General features: G+C 41.8%; 1 protein-coding gene across 2 annotated transcripts in view; it reads right to left on the bottom strand.

Annotated features, from left to right (window-relative positions):
* The window catches only part of RGPD4 (RANBP2 like and GRIP domain containing 4), a 71,037-nt gene extending 52,314 nt beyond the window's left edge, over positions 1-18,723 (bottom strand). For both annotated transcript variants that reach the window (XM_075200265.1, XM_075200267.1), the window contains exons 1-11: positions 18,582-18,723; positions 17,593-17,660; positions 12,872-12,983; positions 12,554-12,706; positions 12,094-12,321; positions 11,515-11,654; positions 10,062-10,254; positions 9,842-9,926; positions 8,288-8,497; positions 7,817-7,998; positions 24-199 (exon numbers count right to left, since the gene is read on the bottom strand). In XM_075200265.1, the coding sequence (XP_075056366.1) occupies positions 24-199; positions 7,817-7,998; positions 8,288-8,497; positions 9,842-9,926; positions 10,062-10,254; positions 11,515-11,654; positions 12,094-12,321; positions 12,554-12,706; positions 12,872-12,983; positions 17,593-17,660; positions 18,582-18,653 (1,619 nt within the window). In that variant the 5' untranslated portion in view covers positions 18,654-18,723. The remainder of the gene's footprint in view (positions 1-23; positions 200-7,816; positions 7,999-8,287; positions 8,498-9,841; positions 9,927-10,061; positions 10,255-11,514; positions 11,655-12,093; positions 12,322-12,553; positions 12,707-12,871; positions 12,984-17,592; positions 17,661-18,581) is intronic.
* Between the last annotated feature and the right edge of the window lie 1,018 nt (positions 18,724-19,741).

The following is a 19,741-nucleotide window of genomic DNA, read 5'->3' as shown; positions in this document are numbered from 1 at the left end:
AGTAGGTGCCAATTGTTACTCACTGAGTAGTCTTATGGATAAGGCTGTAGACTGAATCCCACCATGATCTCTGCTTGTCTGTAAATAGCTGCTTGCAGATTGGCAAGGGTAGGCAACGTGGACGATGGCGGTCATTTGATGTATTATAATTACCTTGCAGTTGAAGATGACTTGTGTACACAACTGCTAGTAAAAATACCTGTTACAAAAACAGAAAATAACATTTTGTTCAAAAGCATAGATTAATATTAAAAAACAAATCTAGTCTGTTAAATTGGAACAGCAAAAAAATAAATTGCCCAAATGCACCCAGAAATGGGAACGAGCATTACATTCATTAACCCATCAGCTTTATCAACAATGGCATGTTAGTGCTAAAAGCTCTATTCAAAATTAGGAATAGGAAATTCTACTAAAAATAGTTCTACAATTAACATTTCAAGTACACCGCTCTAAATGCCAGATATGTATGCATAAATAATAAAAATATAAATTTCATCAACCCTCTTCATGAGAGATGAATGCCCATTTTACTCAGCAAGAAAAGCTACAGAAAACATGAAGGGTATTTATGAAAAATACTATGGGCAATAACATTTGCTATCCAATTAGATTCTAGCTGTCATTTCTCTTTCATGGTAGAAAGTGAAAGCATATCTGATTTGCTATGGATGGCCAGCCAATATTTTATTTAGCCAACTGTGGAACATTTTGCCACATACCATTTTTAAATACTTTAACTTTTATGTGTTTTTAAAAAAGTAATGCACTTTTTGTTTCAACGAAAAGGTAAAACATCTTGGCAGCACAAGACACATTGATTAAAAAGTGTAAAAATAAAAAAGGGGATTTATGTACTTGCGTTAAATATCTCTCTCTGAATTCATCTGGGGGACACTGCTACAATGGGGTTGTATGAAGGTGCAAGAGTTAGCACAAACTAAACTTCCTGACTCCTCCCCCTCTGAAACCCCTACCAGCCTAAGTGTAATACAAAAGCCCCAAGGAAAAGAGCAATACAGCAGAAGAGCAAAAGGAAGGTAACGCAGTGTCCCCACAAATACATAAATCCCCTTTTCTCATTCATCCACTCTGGGGGACACTGCTACAATGGGGACATACCAAAGCAACCCCCTAAGGGAGGGAACGCTCCGATAGCTCGGCCCACAAAACACTGCAGCCGAACCCTGCGTCGGCTGACGCAAACACATTAAACCAATAGAACTTTGTTAAGGTATGCACAGAGGACCAGGTGGCTGCCCGACACAGTTGATCCGCAGAAGCCCCATGACGCGGCCCAAGATGCTCCCACAGAACGAGTGGAATGAACAGTACTCCTCGCTGGCACAGGCCTGTTCAACCTCACATAAGCCTGCTTAATCATAGATTTGATCCATCGAGCAATGGTTTGTTTGGAGGCTGGCCAACCCCTATTTTGGGAATCATAAAGCAGAGAGAATCCGTTTTCCTAGAAGACGATGTTCTATCCACATAAATTTGCAATGTCCTAACGACATTCAAGGACGAAGGGAAAGAGACTCAGATGTAGCTGGACCACCCTTAAAAGCCGGAACCACAATGTCTTGTTTAATGTGGAACCCAGACACAACATTAGGCAAGAACGAAGAAACCGTCCTTCGTACAGCCCTGTCTTCATGAAAACTAGATATGGTGCCCTGCATGACAATGCACCCAACTGACACCCTGCATGCAGACGCTATTGCCAGGAAAAAGACAACCTTTCACATTAACAGTCACAAATCAAACAAAGGCTCAAAAGGAGCCTTCTGAAGAACTTCCAGCACCAAATTCAAATCCCAGGGAGCCATGCACGGAACATAGGGCTGTTGAACCCGTAACACTTCCTGGAAAAAAGTACGAACTTTCAGAATAATTGCCAATCTTCTCTGAAAAAATACTGAGAGAAGATACTTGAACTTTCAAAGCCAGTCGAATTCCTGCTTCCAAACCTGTTTGTAGGATAATTTGAAAAAGTCCGCTCTGGAAGAATGCCATTCACACCATCTAATGTAAGCTCACCACACCCTGTGGTATATACGAGCTGAGGAAGGTTTACGCGCTCGCATTAAGATTTGTACAACCCTTTGCGAGAAACCCTTGGATCTCCAGATGTCGGCCTCAACAGTCATGCCATTAAACCCAGACGATGAGAATCCCGACGATAAAATGGCCTCTGACTTAGCAGATAGGGACGACAAGGAAGGGCCCAACCCGAACCGTGCGCCATTTGAAGAATGTTGGCGTAGCAAACACGTTTGGGCCAATTCGGTGCCACCAGGATTACCGGAATACCTCCCAGACGAACCCGTCAGAGAACCTATTGAATCATGGGAATCGGCGGAAAAATATCCCAGTTGGAATTCCTAGTCCACTGTCAAAACCTCCACTGCTACTGCCTAGGTGTCCCTGGTTCTGGAGCAAAACCTGGGAACCTGACAATTGTGCGAGGTTGCCATTAAATCCAGATCTGGCCTACCCCATGCCTGAACAAACATCTGAAAAACCTGAGGATGGAGGGACCACTACCCTGGAAGGAACGAATGTCTGCTCAGGAAATCCGCCTCCCAATTCTCGACCCCCGGAATCTACACCGCCGAGATGGCTGGAACAAAGGCTTAGGATGAAGATCTGGTTCATCACCTTCATGGTCTCCGCACTCTTTGTTCCTTCCTGTCATTTTATATATGCGACCACAGTCGCGTTTTCTGATTGGAGACGTACCGGTCTGCCCTATAATCTAGGCTGCGCTCCCCAAAGAGCCAGAATCATCGCCTTCAGTTCCAGAATATTGTTTTGCCGGAAGCGTTCCCTGTCTGTCCACCGACCCTGGAGATGGAGACTGAGAACCACAGCTCCCCAACCCTGAAGTCTGGCATCCGTAGTTACCAAAGTCCAGGACCAAGGAACAAAGAATCGCCCCAGTCAGGTGGCTCAGATCCAACCACCAAAAGGGGAGGGAGAGAGACGAGCTTCCGCTGAAAGGATCATACGTTGAGAATCTAGTTGGAGGAGATCCTGACCACTGCCTCAGATGATCCCATTGGATTCTTTGAAAGTATGGAAGAGTCTCAAACATGGACACCATGTGTCCCAGAAGCTTCATGCCAAAAAGAATCGAAGAACGAGACTGACGCAGGAGCCTTTTTACTGCCTGCCTTAACGTACAAGCCTTTAGTTCCGGAAGGTGTCCATTAGAAGACCCAGAAATATTATTGTTTGAGAAGGAAGTAACAGACTTGGGATAATTTATAATCCAACCGTATTGTTCCAAGATCTGAATGGTGAGACTCAGTTGTCATTCTAGGACTAGTCGAGACGATGCCTTGAGAAGCAAGTCGTCCAAGTACGGCGCGATATTTACCGCCAAATTTCTCAAGTGAGCCGCCATTACCGCCATAATCTTCGTGAATACTCTTGGCGTTGGTGAAAGTCCAAAAGGCAGGGCCCGGAATTGATAGTGGGAAACTCCCATGGTAAACCGCACAAGAAACTGTCCCTCCCAAATCGGAACATGGAGATAAGCATCTTTGATATCGATAGATGCAAAAAATTCTCGAGGTTCCAACTCCTGGATGACCGACCAAACGGAGTCCCTCTGGAGCTTGCTCACCCTGAGGAATTGATTCAGTCCCTTCTGGTTGAGAATTGGCCAGAACGACGAGTCTGGTTTTGCAACCAAAAAGAGGTTGGAATAGAAACCTTTTTCCTCTTGAGACTTTGGCACCTGACATAACACTCCTGCAGAAAGAAGAGAGGCGACCGAACTGATCATTGCCTGTCTTCTTTCCGGGTCTCTCGGAAGAGAAGTATTAAAAAAAAAAAAGCCCGCTGACAAGAGGGTCCTGAAAGATCCAAGATATATCCCCTGGATATAATTTCTAAGCCCAAATGTTTTGAGAGGTCCACTGATCCAGGAACAAATATAGGCGACCCCCGCTGACCCGAGGAGAGGGGGGGACCCCGTCATGTAGAGGGTTTGTCTGAATTTTTGTGGGTGCCTCTTAGAGTAAGACCCCCTGCCCGGCAGCCTGTATTTGGGAACCCTGGGAACTACCTCTACTGGCAGACTGAACCCTGTAAACTGGGTTACTCCTAAAGGACTGCCGAAAAGAGCTAAACATAGGTGCTCGCCCTCTGGGTGCATTGACCGGCAGAGAAGTACTGACTGATCATAGAATCCAATTCAGGTCCAAAAAAGGACTGAACCAGAATAGGGCAGGGCCTCCAAGGAACCGCCAAAGAAATGGACGCTGCGTCCAAGCTGCTTCATACAAATATAGCCGACGCCTCCTTTAAAAGCATGGCTAATGGGAGAAACTTTGAATCCTGTAACCCAACCGCAAGTTGATCAGCCCAGGATTCCATGGCTCTAGCAACCCACGCTGCAAAAAAATGGGTCTGAAAGCTGAACCCGCAGCAGAAAATATAGACGTAAGACAGCTTTATTTTCCTGTTCCTAGGGTCCTGAAGGACAGCCGAATTCGGTACCTGTAAGGTGGTATGGCGAGCCAACCGAGCTACTGGCACGTCTACTCTGGGAACCTGCTCCCAGTGCACCGCTTCCCGTTCCTGTAAGGGGTATAAATTTGCGAATCTACACGTAACAAAAATTATTTTTAACCGGCTGTTTCCAAGCTGCCTCGGCTATCTCTGAGCTCCACTGAGGAAGGAAAACATACCACTTTAGGTCTCTTACAAGTGAACAGACCCTGGTTCAAAGGATCTGGTTCTACCAGATCCAATGTCTGACGTGCTGCCATATCCAGATCATAAACACCCTGGTTCGTTACAGACTCGTGCCAATCACCCAACTGGGTAGAATCTGAATCCTCAATCACGTCCCCCTCTTCTTCAGAACACCCCTCTGAATCCTTCCAGCTCCGGAAGGTATCAAGTGTTGGTGGAGCCTCTCACAACAGTCTCCTCCCCAAACAATCCACAGAAATCTCCCTCCAGTTCCTCCGTTACCAGAGAATAGCTGATAGAACCACCTCTTCCAACCTATCCTTCTAGCCGTGGAGATCCAAGCTCCCCCCATTCGTCTCAGCAGGGGACTTTGTATCTTCCTTAATGGCGTCTCACCTGACAGGGCAGCGCTGACCCGATGGGAAAAAACTGACAGTCTGCAATCCTGCGGCTGTCGCAGCATAAAGGGATGTGCACCTGATGAATCTTCAGACACTTTGAAGTACACAATACTAAATGCTAACTTGTCCCACCTCAGATATAAGCGCTGCCCGCAGCACTTATATCTCCTCACCTTCTAATAAAACAACAAGAGTTAAAATAAAATCTACACTAACCTAGCAGCAAGTACTGGACACAGCACCAGACAGCCCAACTCCTTGGGCACTTAAACTACACTGAGGCTGGTAGGGGTTGCAGGAGGGGAGTGAGCAGCATGATTAGTTAACTGTTTAAGTGCCAACTCCTGCACCCTCATACAACCCCATTGTAGCAGTGTCCCCCAGAGTGGATGAATGAGCAGAAATCCATTTCACCAATTCCATTTAGGGGTTACTACTACCTTGGGATATATGGAGCTTGTAGACACCAATTTTGAATCTTGTTCAAATCTGTTTGAATCTGAAGCTCTTTGTTTTCCATACCACTTTTCCAACAGACAATCAGTTTAACTAATAGAGACACAGCATGTGATAGAAAGGATCAACCAACTAAAAAATTACTTCCATAAGGAACACATCAACCAGAGCATGAAAAAAGGGGGTGAAAATGCAGTGTACCCTAAAGTAATCAGAGAAATTAATTTAACATATAAAAATCCTACTTTTTCTTTCATCCAATTTGGTGGACACTACCCCTTGGGGACATTCCAAAGCTGCCTCTAGAGGATGGTAAGCTCAGACACTGATGTGTGCTTAACCATCCATCCAAAGTTAGTCTCTTTAGAAGCAACCACATTAAAACAACAACATTTTGCGAAGGTATGGACTAAGGATCAAGATAACCATCTGACGCTACATGTCGGTTTGTCCAGGAAACACACAGCCATCGGGTAGATCGGGCTGTGAAGTTTTCCGGACACAGCATTCTAGCATTGATATATGTACACTCAGTGAACACTTTATTAGTACACCTTTCCAGTACTGGGTAGGAGTCCCCTTTGCCTTCAAAACAACCTGAATCTTGGATTTAACAAGGTGTTGGAAACATTTCTTAGAGATTCTGGTCCATGTTGACATGGCATCACACAGTTGCTGCAGATGTGTCGGGTGTACATTCAAGTTAGGGATGGAATGATAGATCCATTAGGTGCTCTAATGAATTGGCATCTGGTGACTATGGAAGGTATTGGAGTACACTGAACTCCTTGTTCTATGGAACCAGCTTGAGATGACGTGCGCTTTGTGACTTGGAGCACTCATTTAGTATTAAGGCACCTGTGTACAGAGGAAACATTCATTCCCCACACCATTATACCACTACCACAAGATGCACTATTGACACAAAATAGGGCTGATCCGTGGATTTATATTTACGCCAAATTCTGACCATACCATCTGCATGTCACATCAAAAATAGAGACATTTCAGAGTTCAACTATCCAATGTAGCCTTAGGTTCTTGTTTTAAATGGACCAGAGTTGAAACCAAGGTTCAACAAGTGGAGCATTCAGAGATGCTCTTCTGCATACCACTTTTGCAACGAATGGTTATTTGAGTTACTATGGTTGTTCTCAGCTAAAACCAGTCTGGTCATTCTCTTCTTATCTCTCTCATTAAGGCACTTTTTGCCTAAATACCTGCTGTTCACTGGATATTTTTGCTTTGTGCACAAAAATAATAGACTGTTGCGTGAAAACAATCCCAGGAGATCAGCATTTGTTGATACACAAACCACCCTGTCTGGCACCAAACATTCCATGGTCAAAGATACTTAGATGACATCTCTTCCCCATTGTGGTCTGAACAACAACTAAATGTTTTGTCCTTCACAGTCCGTTTTGCAGTACTCGGCAGTCAGGACTAATCGCTGCATGCCCTCGTAGCACAGGTAGAGGATACAGAGGGCTGATTCACATCTATGCTGCAGCTTCCAGAACAGGGTCAGGTGACAGAGTGTTGTGATGGAAATCACTCGCTAATACTGGGTCCCTGATCACTGATTTGACAATCATGACCAGATGACCCCTCTCAGGGAGCCATCACTGGAAGCAATGGCACTTGTGACTCGCTCCAGTTCTCAGTGCAGTGAAGCACTGCTGGCAATGAAAGAAAAAAAAACAAAAAAACCTGCAGCACATGGAAATGTGTCTCACTTCATGGGTCCTCAAGTTGAAACAGATTGTACATCTCCTCCTCACCACTGCAAGCCCCGTCCATGTCAGACATAGAAAGGAGCCAAGGACGTCTCCTTACGCCCCCCACAGCTCCTGGAGTGTGGCCCCTGTTGCTGGCGGCATGCTTGTAGCCATGGGATCCCCGGTCACTGCAGTGACCTCCTGGGAGCCAATTCAATGAGAAGAAAAAGTGGTACAGAAGCGATACTAGCACTTATGTCCGTAATATGAACAGTGTTCTAATAGAGTACACAGTTGTGTCTGCAGCAAAGAAAAAGGGAAGTAAAATAAAATTAACAGAGCAGTTATGGTGCAGAGGCGTGGAGGGGGAGGAGACAAGTTCAAACAAGTTTGGTTTACAATTAGTGCCTTACTCCTGTACCAGCATCCTCTCTACCCCAAGATAAAGCAGTGACACCAAAACACGAGTAAGAAAAAGATTTGTACAGACCTTTGCAACTTTACATAACTTGGATACTAGAAGTGTCAAAATACCTCAAGATCTAGAATGCAAATGGATTCTGGTGCATTGGATTCTATTCTTGAAGTTTCCTGAGGTAGCCGAGGGAAAATCTGCTTAAGCCACTTGTGAAGGTTAGGCAAAGACGACATAAAGTGCCACTGTAGTCCAAGCCAGGTTAAGTGCTGCAGATTACCATTGTGCACACGAACTGCACCTAAAAGAAAGGGAAACACACATTTCTTAAATTCCAAATAAATTTTGTCCATCTCATCTTACAAATAATTGCATCTAGGATTTATTGTTTACATAGCATTTTTGCTCGTTCTAAATAGGGCTTTAAACAGCAATTGTATGTTTATATATCACGATACACACTTTCATCAAATATCTAAAAATAATTTATAAATCCCATAATCAAACTGAAAGTAACCAACAGTGGCACAAAAACCAGGAACAAATTGGGAAACACAGACAAAGCTATGTTGATAGTAATGGGCACTTACCATGGTCATATCGACGTAGCTCATTTAGATCTGGGGTTTGACAGTTTATATCTCGTATGTCATCACTGCCCAGAAAAGAGGACTCCATTGACATATGATTTTCAAACACAAACTTCAGCATGCTAGTTTGACCACTTCGGTTGGCAAACGTTTCCGTGACATCTCTCAAGAAATCATCTTTGCCATGGCTCAAACTTAGTAGCAAGTGTCCTGTTTGGAAAACAAAAAGCTATGAGGCTAAACTCCCTGTGATACAGTTTCATTAATGTAATCTATAAAAGTTACATTTGAAGACAGTGTTTGTCCTATCATCTTTTCCTCAATACATTTGTAATACTTCACATCATAAACAGGCATGAAACCAGTATTTGGATCTTTATAGAAATAGAATATGAGGGTAGAAAAGAACCAACAGGTCAAACTAGTTTAATCTTTTCATTTATTTTCTCTTTTTGGCTCATCTGTATTTTATTCTATTTTGTGAGATGGAGTTGGGGAAGAGCTTGTTTTCCCCCTCTTTAAACTTATTGTTTAAGTTTTAACAATAGCAATATCAATGCTTAAACTTATACTTAAAAAGTCATACATTCACGCATTATTTTGCTGTATGAATCCCCATTACAATTGCTGGGAGACATGCTAAAGGTCATTTTGAACTGGGATACCCATAAAAAAAAATAAAAAAAAAGCGGCTTAGTCCAGTTTTGTGCATAATAGAGGGGTCTCTAGCCCAGTTTTGATATGGCCGGGACCTGTTCAGATCAAAACTGGGCTACAAGCCCTTCATAGTTGCGCTAAACAGGACCCAGACATTTTTGAACCAGGTATCCCGATCTACCACCATAAAATTTTATGATTGATATTTCATTCTTCATTACTGTAATGAAGTAATTCAGTTTTAAAAACAATTGTGTCTCTGGTAAATGGAATTAATTTGACTGGGAAGCTTCTCAGTGTATCCATGCATTAGTGGCCCATGCATCAAATAATTGTTGGGATGCTCCACAGAACATCAATGCAGGTCAGAGGTGGACCTAGAATTCTTTTTTAGGGAGAAGGGGATTTGTGTCCCGCTCTATTTGTTCCTAATAGATGCATGGGGCTTCCAGCGGCAGCTTGCTTTACTGATGTTCCCGGCGGCTGACAGGAAGGCAGGTAACACAATCAGCACGGCCGTGCTGCATTAAAACACAATCGGCGCGGCCGGACAGGATTCTCTTCCTGCATGTCAGCTGCCGGGAACATCAGCATAGGGAGTTACCACTGCTGCTGTGGGGGAGGGGGGGAGGGCGGGGAGATTGCCCTAATCGACCCTCCCCAGATCCGCCACTGATTCATGTAAATCATATTGCGGATTGACACCTAAAACTTGAGTGATTACTATCAACATTTGTGCAAAGTAAACTAAATGCAAACTGGGAGAAACAGACATGACAGCACACAAATAGCGCTCAATACGGACTATGGTAACAGGAATACAGAAAAGGTAATGTCACACAATTAGTCGCAAAGTTTTGGTACTATTCTTAAATACCAAAGAATAATTTATATTACCTGATTGACTCTGTCGATCACAAGCTAAACCTTCAAGAATATTTTGTAAATTTTCATCTCCATTTATTGGCTTATTCCATGGCACCTAAATATATATATATATATTAGGGGGAAAAAAAAAAAAAAAAGCTTGGATGAAGATTAGTTTGACTAGCACATCATACTTCTTGCTCTAAGGTGTACTGAGCGACTGTGCTTAGTTTTGTATCCATTAACTTACCTGGAAAGCAAGGAGATAACACAGAGCAGCGGGCTCTAACAAAGCCTTCCACTGGTCTTCATTGTGCTGAGCCATTTTTAGTAACTGGGTTCCAACATGCATGTAGAAATGACCTCTCATTTCAGAAAACGTAATAGACAGATCATCTGTGCCATCCACATGGGGTTTCACTGATAGAAGTGCCTGATCAAAACTTCCAAGGGAATATACATTACATAGTTTTCATAAATACCATTCCCCTTAACGAAAGCTAGCATTAAAACCCCATTCACTGCCTAGCTCCCTCAAATCTTTATATTTTTCTCCAAAAATTAAAAAAAGAAAAGCTAGACAACCATTGTAGCCGATTTTCCCCATAACAAATTGCAGGAATTACCTTGTTGTATCTCCAGCCTGTATATTATAGCTATGCATTATTCAATTAAAATGTATTTTAAAATTCAAAAACAAACTTTAAATAAAAAGCCAAAATATCACCCTATTCCTCCAAACATAAATCATATGAACTAAAGGAATTTTTTGTTCTTACTGTACACCCATTACAGCGAAGACAGGGGATTGGGATTATCATCTGTGTCCCTATACAGTATATGGGGAAGTCTTGTAAATGATAGAAATGATCTTTAACTTGTTTTGTTTTTGTAATTAAAATAATCGTGGTTACATTTTTCACACCCGTTCTTGTGTGCTCAGGAAAATCCCTGGTGAAAAGTGACTAGGCTGTGCCTGAGGCACACATTTCACCAGCAATTCTGTAGAGATGTAAAACAAACTGCTAGGAAACAGGCCCATAATAGTCACCAACTGAGGTTTTTGAAGGTTACCCCTGATTCCATCAACGGCAATGAGACGCAAGAAAGATGCAATGGACTTGCCAATGTCAGCTGCACCCAGGCCCAGATATGCATGTAGGTTTAATCTACAATACATACTTGGGTTTATTCTTACCAAGACAATTATTTTGTAATAGAAAGGGAAAACATATGTGAAGTTTTGCAGCCCACACAGAATAGGTGTCCTGCATTGTGTTTAGCTCCATTCACAACATTGTGAACAGAGTTAATATAGGTTGTAACTGGGATCAATGTCCCATATTTGTAAGACAAAAGGTGCACACAGAAGTTATAGACATAGACCAAAAATAGTTGCTCCTTTTTTGCTATGATTTGCCAAGTGGCATTCTACATAGTATACACTGTATTTAGTACAAATAGATGAATACCTATTAGCAACAGCTTGTTTTTGTAAAGTAAGTAGTGGTTTAGGTTTAGTCAATTCTTTAATGTAGTCTCCCCCATTTATAGACTTTCGCTTCTTACTGAATGCATGACTGGCTATGAATGCTGCACAAAGCATGTAGCATATAAAAGCAGAGAGAGTATAAAACTGGCAAAGTAAAAAACAAATATTGATTGCTCGTTCAAAAAGTATACTCTTCAAGGAGTTGGTATACCTTTCAAGTGCTAGCTTGCTTTCCTGCACATCTCTGGTAGAAAGGGTTAGAAAGACAACATCTGCATGTGCAAGCAACAGTTCTCTGTTAATAGTTCTCCAATTGTTTTTCTCTGAAGCTGGTTGAGAAGATAGGTACTCCTGTAAAACAAATCAGGAGAAAGCAAAGAAACATTTACACTATGTACAACCCAACTAGATTTTATTTTACAAAAAACACACTTAGTTCACAGTCTGTTTGTCTAGACTGGCTGGATAATAGATAGAAGGAAATAAATACTGCAGTTTATATATAGCATAAATATATATAGTTTTCAGGAAACACAAATATACATTTTCATAGGAGATAATTCAGAGATGTATTTAAGGAATGGTAAAATCAATATTATCTCCACTAAGATTCTCCAAAAACCCCCACACCCATAGCAAGAGGGTACAGTATGGCCTTGGTTAGCAACAGTGACAAATTAATTTGAAGCAAGCACAATAGTGTGTTTCCCTTATTGGCATACAATAAAATTACTAAAGCAAAACAGTTTTAAGGTTTGAAAAGATTATGATGTAGGAATTAACTGTATACCTTTAAGACTTGCACTACACACGAGCACCATTCTAAATCAGTACGTAGAGCTCTTCTCTCTGGTTTGAGACAGTGGACTACAGCTTCCTCTAGTCTTTCATTTGACCGAAATAACTCTACAAGTCTAATATTCACATATACATCATTGGGTCGGGCAAATAGCTCAGACTGAATCAAATCAAACAACCGATTCCAACCTGCTTCACCTTGAGAGTTTAGCATCTGCTCCTGGAGGGGGTCGGGAGAAAGGGTAGAAATTAGTCAGAGAAATAAATAATAAAACAAAAAATAGGGTGTTAGATGCTGCTTCAGTAATGTACAGTCATTTTTACATTGTAGAATAGTAATCACAGGGAAACAAACTTTGCATTAAAATTTGCAATCTTTTAGTACTGAGTTTAATAGCAAAATGAACTTGAGGGAAAAAAATAAATCTAAAATAAATAAAATGTAAACTTACTTTCAGTCTGTAAATAACAGGAGTGCCTGGAAAAAGCTTGGATGCTCTTTCCAGCCAGTATTCTGCTCTCCCATCTGTGACATTGATGGTACAAATTAATTCTGCAATCTTAAGGACAAGATCCTTCTGAGTCGGATTTAATTCCAATGAACGCTGATATGGGGAGAGAATCACAATTCATGAACAATGTTTTCCCATTCTCTAAAATAACATGACCCAAAAAACAAAACAGAAGTTATCTGTTCACCAACAAAAAATTTTAATAATTTAGACCAGACAACTACAACTCAGAGTTAAGGGCATAAGAAGTCTTATTACCTTGTAGCAGCCAACAGATTTTTCCACATTGCCTTCAATCTCAAAAAGATGTCCAAGAAACCGGTGAGCTTTTGGATCCCTTTCCTGAACATTAATGTAAGATGATACACTCCTGAAAAACATATTTTGAATTTATATGGAATAATGGTAATGGCCTAAAGAAATATTTTATTTGAGGGATCAAAGTCCTAATTTACCAAAGCTCAAATATGAATATTATGGATATGACCAAAATAGAGAATATCATTTTTGAAGCATTATATTGAAAATATTTTGATTTTACACAAAGTCCCCTCTTGATTTTAGAGTGTCACCAAGCATATTCTCTGAACAGAAATACATTAAAATAACTTTAAATAATTCCTCCATATATAAACTTATTTCTAAACACAAGAGACAGTCCTTTATTTTAATAAAGAGTATTTAAGGGATAGCCTTACATCCAGGAACAGGCAAGAATGTCAGGGCTAAAAGAAGAAGCCGCTCATTGTCCCACCCGTACTACAGGTCACAAAAGGTAAGCAGGAGATTAAGTGGACAAAGCTAAAACAGCCTGTAGCACACCAAAACATTATAATGTTTACAGCTTCACAGAGGATTTCGGACAAGTTAACTCTAGCATGTCTCAGTGCATTAAGACCTAAAGAGCAAGACTAAAACATAGCAAATCTGAACTCCCCAGAATTAACAAAAACTGATGCAGGAAGACTGTGGTGTCTATAACACCTCAATAAAATCAAGCTCAGGCATCCAACTTATTATATAGTGTCAGCATACTCCACAGTACTGGACAATTGGGAACAGCAATAAGACTGACTGGAATATTGCTCTGGTCACAATCTACAGGAAAATAGCAGTTTTTCCACAGTGCATTTTGGTCAAGGTAGACTGCAATGGGAAAAGTGCTCAGCACTGTTTGTTTTGGGGGTTAGATGATTGAGTATAGAAGGTGAATAAATGTAAGTTTTAAGTGAACGAAAAAAGAAAAAAAAAAAAAGAAGTAATTAGGGAGAAGGAGGTCCAAAAAAGATACAGTCTCAGGAGAAGGGAGACAGTCTGAGAAAACAAACGCCACGGATCCCAGACTTTGGTCAATGATTTGGATAATTAAGAATGCTAGTCATGTATTCCATGCGTTGTATCTGCCAAACTCTGTTAATAGTCTAAAAGGATGGGTATGTCTGCTTCCGCCAGTCTGCTGCGATTTGGCAGGTAGCTGCCGAAATATGACTGGTCAACTTGTTCTGGTGTCGAATCGCCAAGGGTGCCCCCAGAGATAGAAGAATGAATCTCGGCTCCATTCCCGCCAACAGCGGTCAGAAGAGTCAGGGAGCATTCTATGGAGCCGAGAGAGCACGTAGTACCACCGGTACAATATCTTGCAAGCATTCTCTTATTTTTATGCAGATGGAACTGAAAGCAGTATTCTCGTGGATCTCTGACCATTCTTTGTTCAATAAAATTTCATAAAGGTTATGTTACCATGAGGGTCTCTAACATCTAGACTAGGCGAAGCAAGTGCATAGTATAGCGTAGAAATGAGACCTTTTGTAGAGAAATGACAAAGATTTTCAAAGGTAATAAGAGAACAGGAGTAAAGGCCAGCTTTCACTGTGTTATGAAAGTGCCAGAGCTACAGATATTGGTAAAAGTATAGAAGTTAAGTGCCTAAACTCCTAGCCCCACTACTATACCCCAATGTATCACTGCCCCCCCCCCCCCCCCCAATGGTAGGAAAGAAAAAAGTATTTTGACAGGATGGGTAGTCGAGATTGGATGTCGGAAAATTGTCGTAGAGGTAATGTCGTTTAGAAAACGAACTCCCTGTGAAAGCCATGGCTGAAACCCCCTGGGGGGAGGGGCCTTGAGATTGGTAATGTTTTGTTAATGACTTTGTAAGTTAGTAGTATTATTATTGGATTCTGAGAAATACAGGCAACCAATATAGGGACTGAGAAGGAAGCAGCAGCATAATGTTTTGAGAGGACAAATAATCTAACCACTACATTCAAAATAGTTTGGGGGGGTGGAAGTTCTTAAGGGAAGATAAATACAAAGGGAAACAATCAATGCAAGAGAAGTGCATGACTTAAAGTTGCTTGGTTTTTTTTGCAGTATATTGCGTAAGATCTTGAGTGTGTTGTGTGGGAAGACCTCAGTGTTTAAGACATTGAGTTTGAGGATGACATGACAGAGAAATACTCAGTAACAGGGGCCAACAGATAGTGGAGAAGATAGATACATATGGGTATTATCTGCTTAGAAAGGATACTGAAACCAAAAGGAGCTTATTAGTTTCCCTAAACAAATGGTATAGATAGAGAAAAGCAGAAGGCCTAGGACTGAGTTTTATAGTGCTCCAATCGAAGCAGAGGAGGTGAATTCAGAGATACAAAACACTCAAAGATAGCCCATATCATAGGACCGATGAGAAACTGAATAGGATTGGGCCCTGAAGACCTATGGAATGCAGTTTTTGTATGTGGCGAGTGGTCAACCGTGTTGAATGCAGCAAAGAAGTCCAAAGTGTAAATGTATTGGTATGGTAGAGGGTAAGGAGGCCTGGATTTTGGTGATATAACACCCAGAGTAGTGTGATGAGAAGCGAAGTGTCTGGATGTAGACGACGAGGATGGTTACCGAGTGTCCTCAGATATCATTCACTGTTCAATTGTCCTTCACTTTAAAAGTAAATGACAATGAAGAAACCACAAATGCATCCCCTTTAGACTGACTTAAGATATAGTGAGACAAAACATTCTACAAAACATGCACCATGCGAGCAGATTGGTAAACTGATCAAAGGGGTACAAATGCTGAGGATTTTAAGAAGAAATCAATCTTGCTATTACAGTCATAAAATCTGCATCATTGATCAAGAGTTAATTTATTACTAATAGTTGCTGACAAGTTTATGTTACACACATTGCAAAATGCACAGACTGCATGCAGACAGATGAGGATCAAATACAGACGACGACAACCAAAGTAATTCTGCCTAATGTTAACTTTATCTATGTCATTTATTCACAGTACTTTAATACGGTCCTTATCATGCCACCATTTAAAGCTTTCCATTCATTCAATACTGCAATCTCACCTCTTAAGTAATTAGGCTAAATGAGCTAAGCATCATCTCATCTTTCTAAAGTTATCACATAACATAAAACTTATGTTACATCCCATGTGCTTGCTCTCTACCATACTACATGCCCTTTCTGATACATAGCCTAATTCTGACTTTTTGTGCCCTCAGTCACCAACATTTTCACTTCTTTTGGCATAAAGAATGGATACGAGCCAGCTGAAGTGTATTGCAGTCAGTCACATGAAAGTGGCTAGATGTAGAAAGCCCACAAGATCTCATTTATAGCAATAGCATTAGGGATTAAATAGTCAAGAGGTGGTTGACCAGTTTTTATTAAAGATGTACATTTAGGGCAGCCTTCTCGCACATATAATGTGATTATATTGTAATTATAGCAAACAGTTATTGTTGTTTGTTAACTTGTAAATCAGCAAGGTGTTCAAGGGAATTGTGAGAGGTATACATATTGCTCTGCAGCTGTTTGCATTTTTTTTCTTGCTTTATCTAAGAGAGCAATGGTAATATAGAAGCATCCAGCCTAAAGGAAGTCCACTTTTGGACAAGTTCCAGCTACGTAACAGTATATACAAAACTTAAACGTAAATAAATGCATAAATAGAATCAAATTACAAACCACAAACATAGTAATACATCATAACATGTAGGCAGGATACACAAGGATGATGGGAGGAAAAGATTTTATCACCTACGGGTGCCATACCATATTAGGCTAGGTACACACTACAAGTTTTTCAGCCGATTATCGGGCCAAACACCTATAAATTGAACCTTCGGCCCTATATCTCAGTAGTGTGCACACTTACACAATGACAGATAGTCGCTGCAAAGCACAGATTGATGGTTCATTTGGTTGCTTGGTAAAACTAATAATCTTGTTCAAATCACCTTCCGATCCTGCAATGCGTATGCACTCATGACCACAATCTCCATATTGTTTGCAGAGCCATGAACTTTTACTGCCGGCAAACAACATCAGCTGCTGTCCCGGTGAATAAATGTAGGTAGAATAATTCATCCATTTGTTCTGAGACTGAATGTTTTGTTTCAGAGTTACAGAAGGTAACGAAATTTATAATGACATGGTGGAAAATTCAACGTTTATTTCGGCGGTTAACGGATAATTTAGTTAATATTTTTATGTCTTTCTCTAAACGTCTAGAGAACCAGATGAAGAGCACAGATCTAAAGGTAAATCGTGTATAGTGTGTACACATGAATGGCTCGCCTGATCAGACCTACAGTGGTAGCTACAATCATTGTAGTTAACAAATTGGTCGGAAAATTCTGTAGTGTGTACCCAGGGCCGGATTAAGGGAATGGAGGCCCCTGGGCTAAGGGGGCCTCCATTCCCCCGTGATCCGAGCTGCCCGCGCCCCCCTACCATACAAGACAGATAACATTTATAACTAGCCGCTTTCAATGCGGCACACATGTACATTTAATTACAGAGAAATCAGAAAAACTAAATTGTGCCCAAGCACAGTAACAAAGGCAGATAATCTATGTAAATCGCTGTCAAGTAGAGCAGTTTTATTTTCCCCTCCAAATGCTTAACAGAGCAACATAAGAGAGCAAGTAGGGAACCATTGGTGTAGGCAGGTGGCAAGCTTACCTCTTGGCGAGTTCATAATCTTTAGCTTCATAGTACAGCTTAGCAAAAAGGAATCCTTTCATGGATTTCTGAAAGAGAAGCAGCGTTTATCATTATCAGCATTTATTTATATAGCGCCACAAATTCCACAGCACTGTACTCACTCACATCAGTCCCTGCTGCATTGAAGCTTACAGTTCAAATTCCCTAATACACACAATGACACACAGAGGGGCATATTCAATTAGCTTTCGGATTCGCGGTAACGCGCCGGAACAGCCGCGAAACGTAATACACGTTACCGCAATAACGTGGATTTTCGTTCGCAGCCCTGAAAATCCGCGTTAATGCGGTACCGTAATACCCGCAAGAACGCGCACTTTTTGCAGTAACGCGCGTTACCGCCAAACCGAAAGCTAATTGAATATGCCCCAGAGAGCGAGACTAGGGTCAATTTGAGAGGAGCCAATTAGCCTACTAGTAATTTTTTATTGGAGTGTAGGAGGAAACCGGAGCACCCATAGGAAACCCACACAAACACGGGGAGAACATACAAACTTCACACAGATAAGGCCATGGTCGGGGTTTAAACTCATGACCCCAGTGCTGTAAAGCATAAGTTCTAACCACTAAGCCATCGTGCTGGTAGTGCAAAGTTTATTAAATAATGTGCTTACGTATGTCTGGTATGTACCTCATACATATAATTCGGGTGGTATGGATATAGTCTGGCTAGTTCAGCCCGCAGAATAAATACTATTACTATATGTGGGTGACAGACAGGGGCTGACTCAGAAAAGGGCATCTGGCTATAGTGCCAGCCAGCCCCTGGTGACAGGACCATTATATACGTACTACAGCCCATCACATAGCAGCACCTGCTATAGGGCGCTCTGCCAGCACCAGCGGGTGCTGTAAAGGACCTAGGCATAGGCATAACCAATACTGTATGTCAGTGAGGCTCATGTGCCGGTCGGCACAGCATGTGACAGATATGACGGGTTCCTCACCTCCCGGGGAGAGGCCGCGCTGCTCTGGACATTATCGATATATTTCTGGAGCTCCGCTTTACTGCGCCTCATCGTGAACCTGCGGCCCCAGCGAGCCCGACACAACAACGAAAACTTCCCGAATGGCGCCCGCTAAGCACTGGCGGCCTAACGGAAATGACGTCCAAAATGACGCGCCTTCCAGTTTCAATTCTAAGGAGGCCCTATTGGCTGAGAGGAACTGGTAGTGCAGCTCGGAGCGCAGTGACGTCACTGGGTTCACCAAGCGTCGTTCTTGTGACGTGACTCCCGCTCTGTCACATGACCCAGTGCTCGCTCACTCTCCGGAATCACCCGAACAGCCGAGGTCAGTTTTGCGCTGGTCTCTTATCGTTACGGAAAGATAAATGTGTTTTACAGGGGTAGGCAGTGGCTGGGGCACGGGGTATCTGCCCCCGGGATAAACTTTGCCAGCTTTTCCCTGGGGGTAGGGACTAAAACATCTTCTCAAAGGTGGCTGGAACAACTATACTTATACGCTTCTTCACTATATCCTAATACAATATTTATGTATGATGAAACATGCCCCTTTAACCCCATAGGCAAACCGAGGGGGGTTTCTAGTGCCTGGAAACCCCCCTCCAAGCCTGGGGCACTGTATAATTTGTAAGCTTCACACAGCTCTGCTTCAAACGGGACAGCTTCCTGCACCTAACAGTAGTGCACGCAGCATTGCCCATGTATATTATGGGGATAGGAAGAGTTGGAGAGCAGCCAAGCACTGTCTAAAATTATAGCCACGCCCCATGCATGCTGGTCACGCCCACTGGCGGCATGGTGTGGAAACCCCCCTCCACAAATCCTGCTTTTGCCCCTGAACCCCTAAAACGTTGTTTTTGCAGCAATTCTCTATTCACTTCTATTTTCATCCAGACATGATCAATTGCTTAATGCGGAGTGTGATTTAGTTGTAAAAAAAATGTGCATTAGATGAATTCTATAAAAGTGCATTTAATTGTGGTGTTAGTTAAACGCTACCTACCGAATAGCATAAGAATAGATAGACATAAAAATGGAGATATATCTTTACAGACTATGGAAAACAAAAATTAAAATAAGGAAAAATTTACATTTCTCCTCTTTTATAGACTAGGGTCAATCTAATAACAGCTAATTAACCT

Source organism: Mixophyes fleayi, chromosome 2, assembly GCF_038048845.1.
Source record: "Mixophyes fleayi isolate aMixFle1 chromosome 2, aMixFle1.hap1, whole genome shotgun sequence".
NCBI classification, from domain to species: Eukaryota; Metazoa; Chordata; class Amphibia; order Anura; family Limnodynastidae; genus Mixophyes; species Mixophyes fleayi.
The sequence above is the reverse complement of the archived record's forward strand: the minus strand, read 5'-3'. Positions and strand labels throughout refer to the sequence as shown.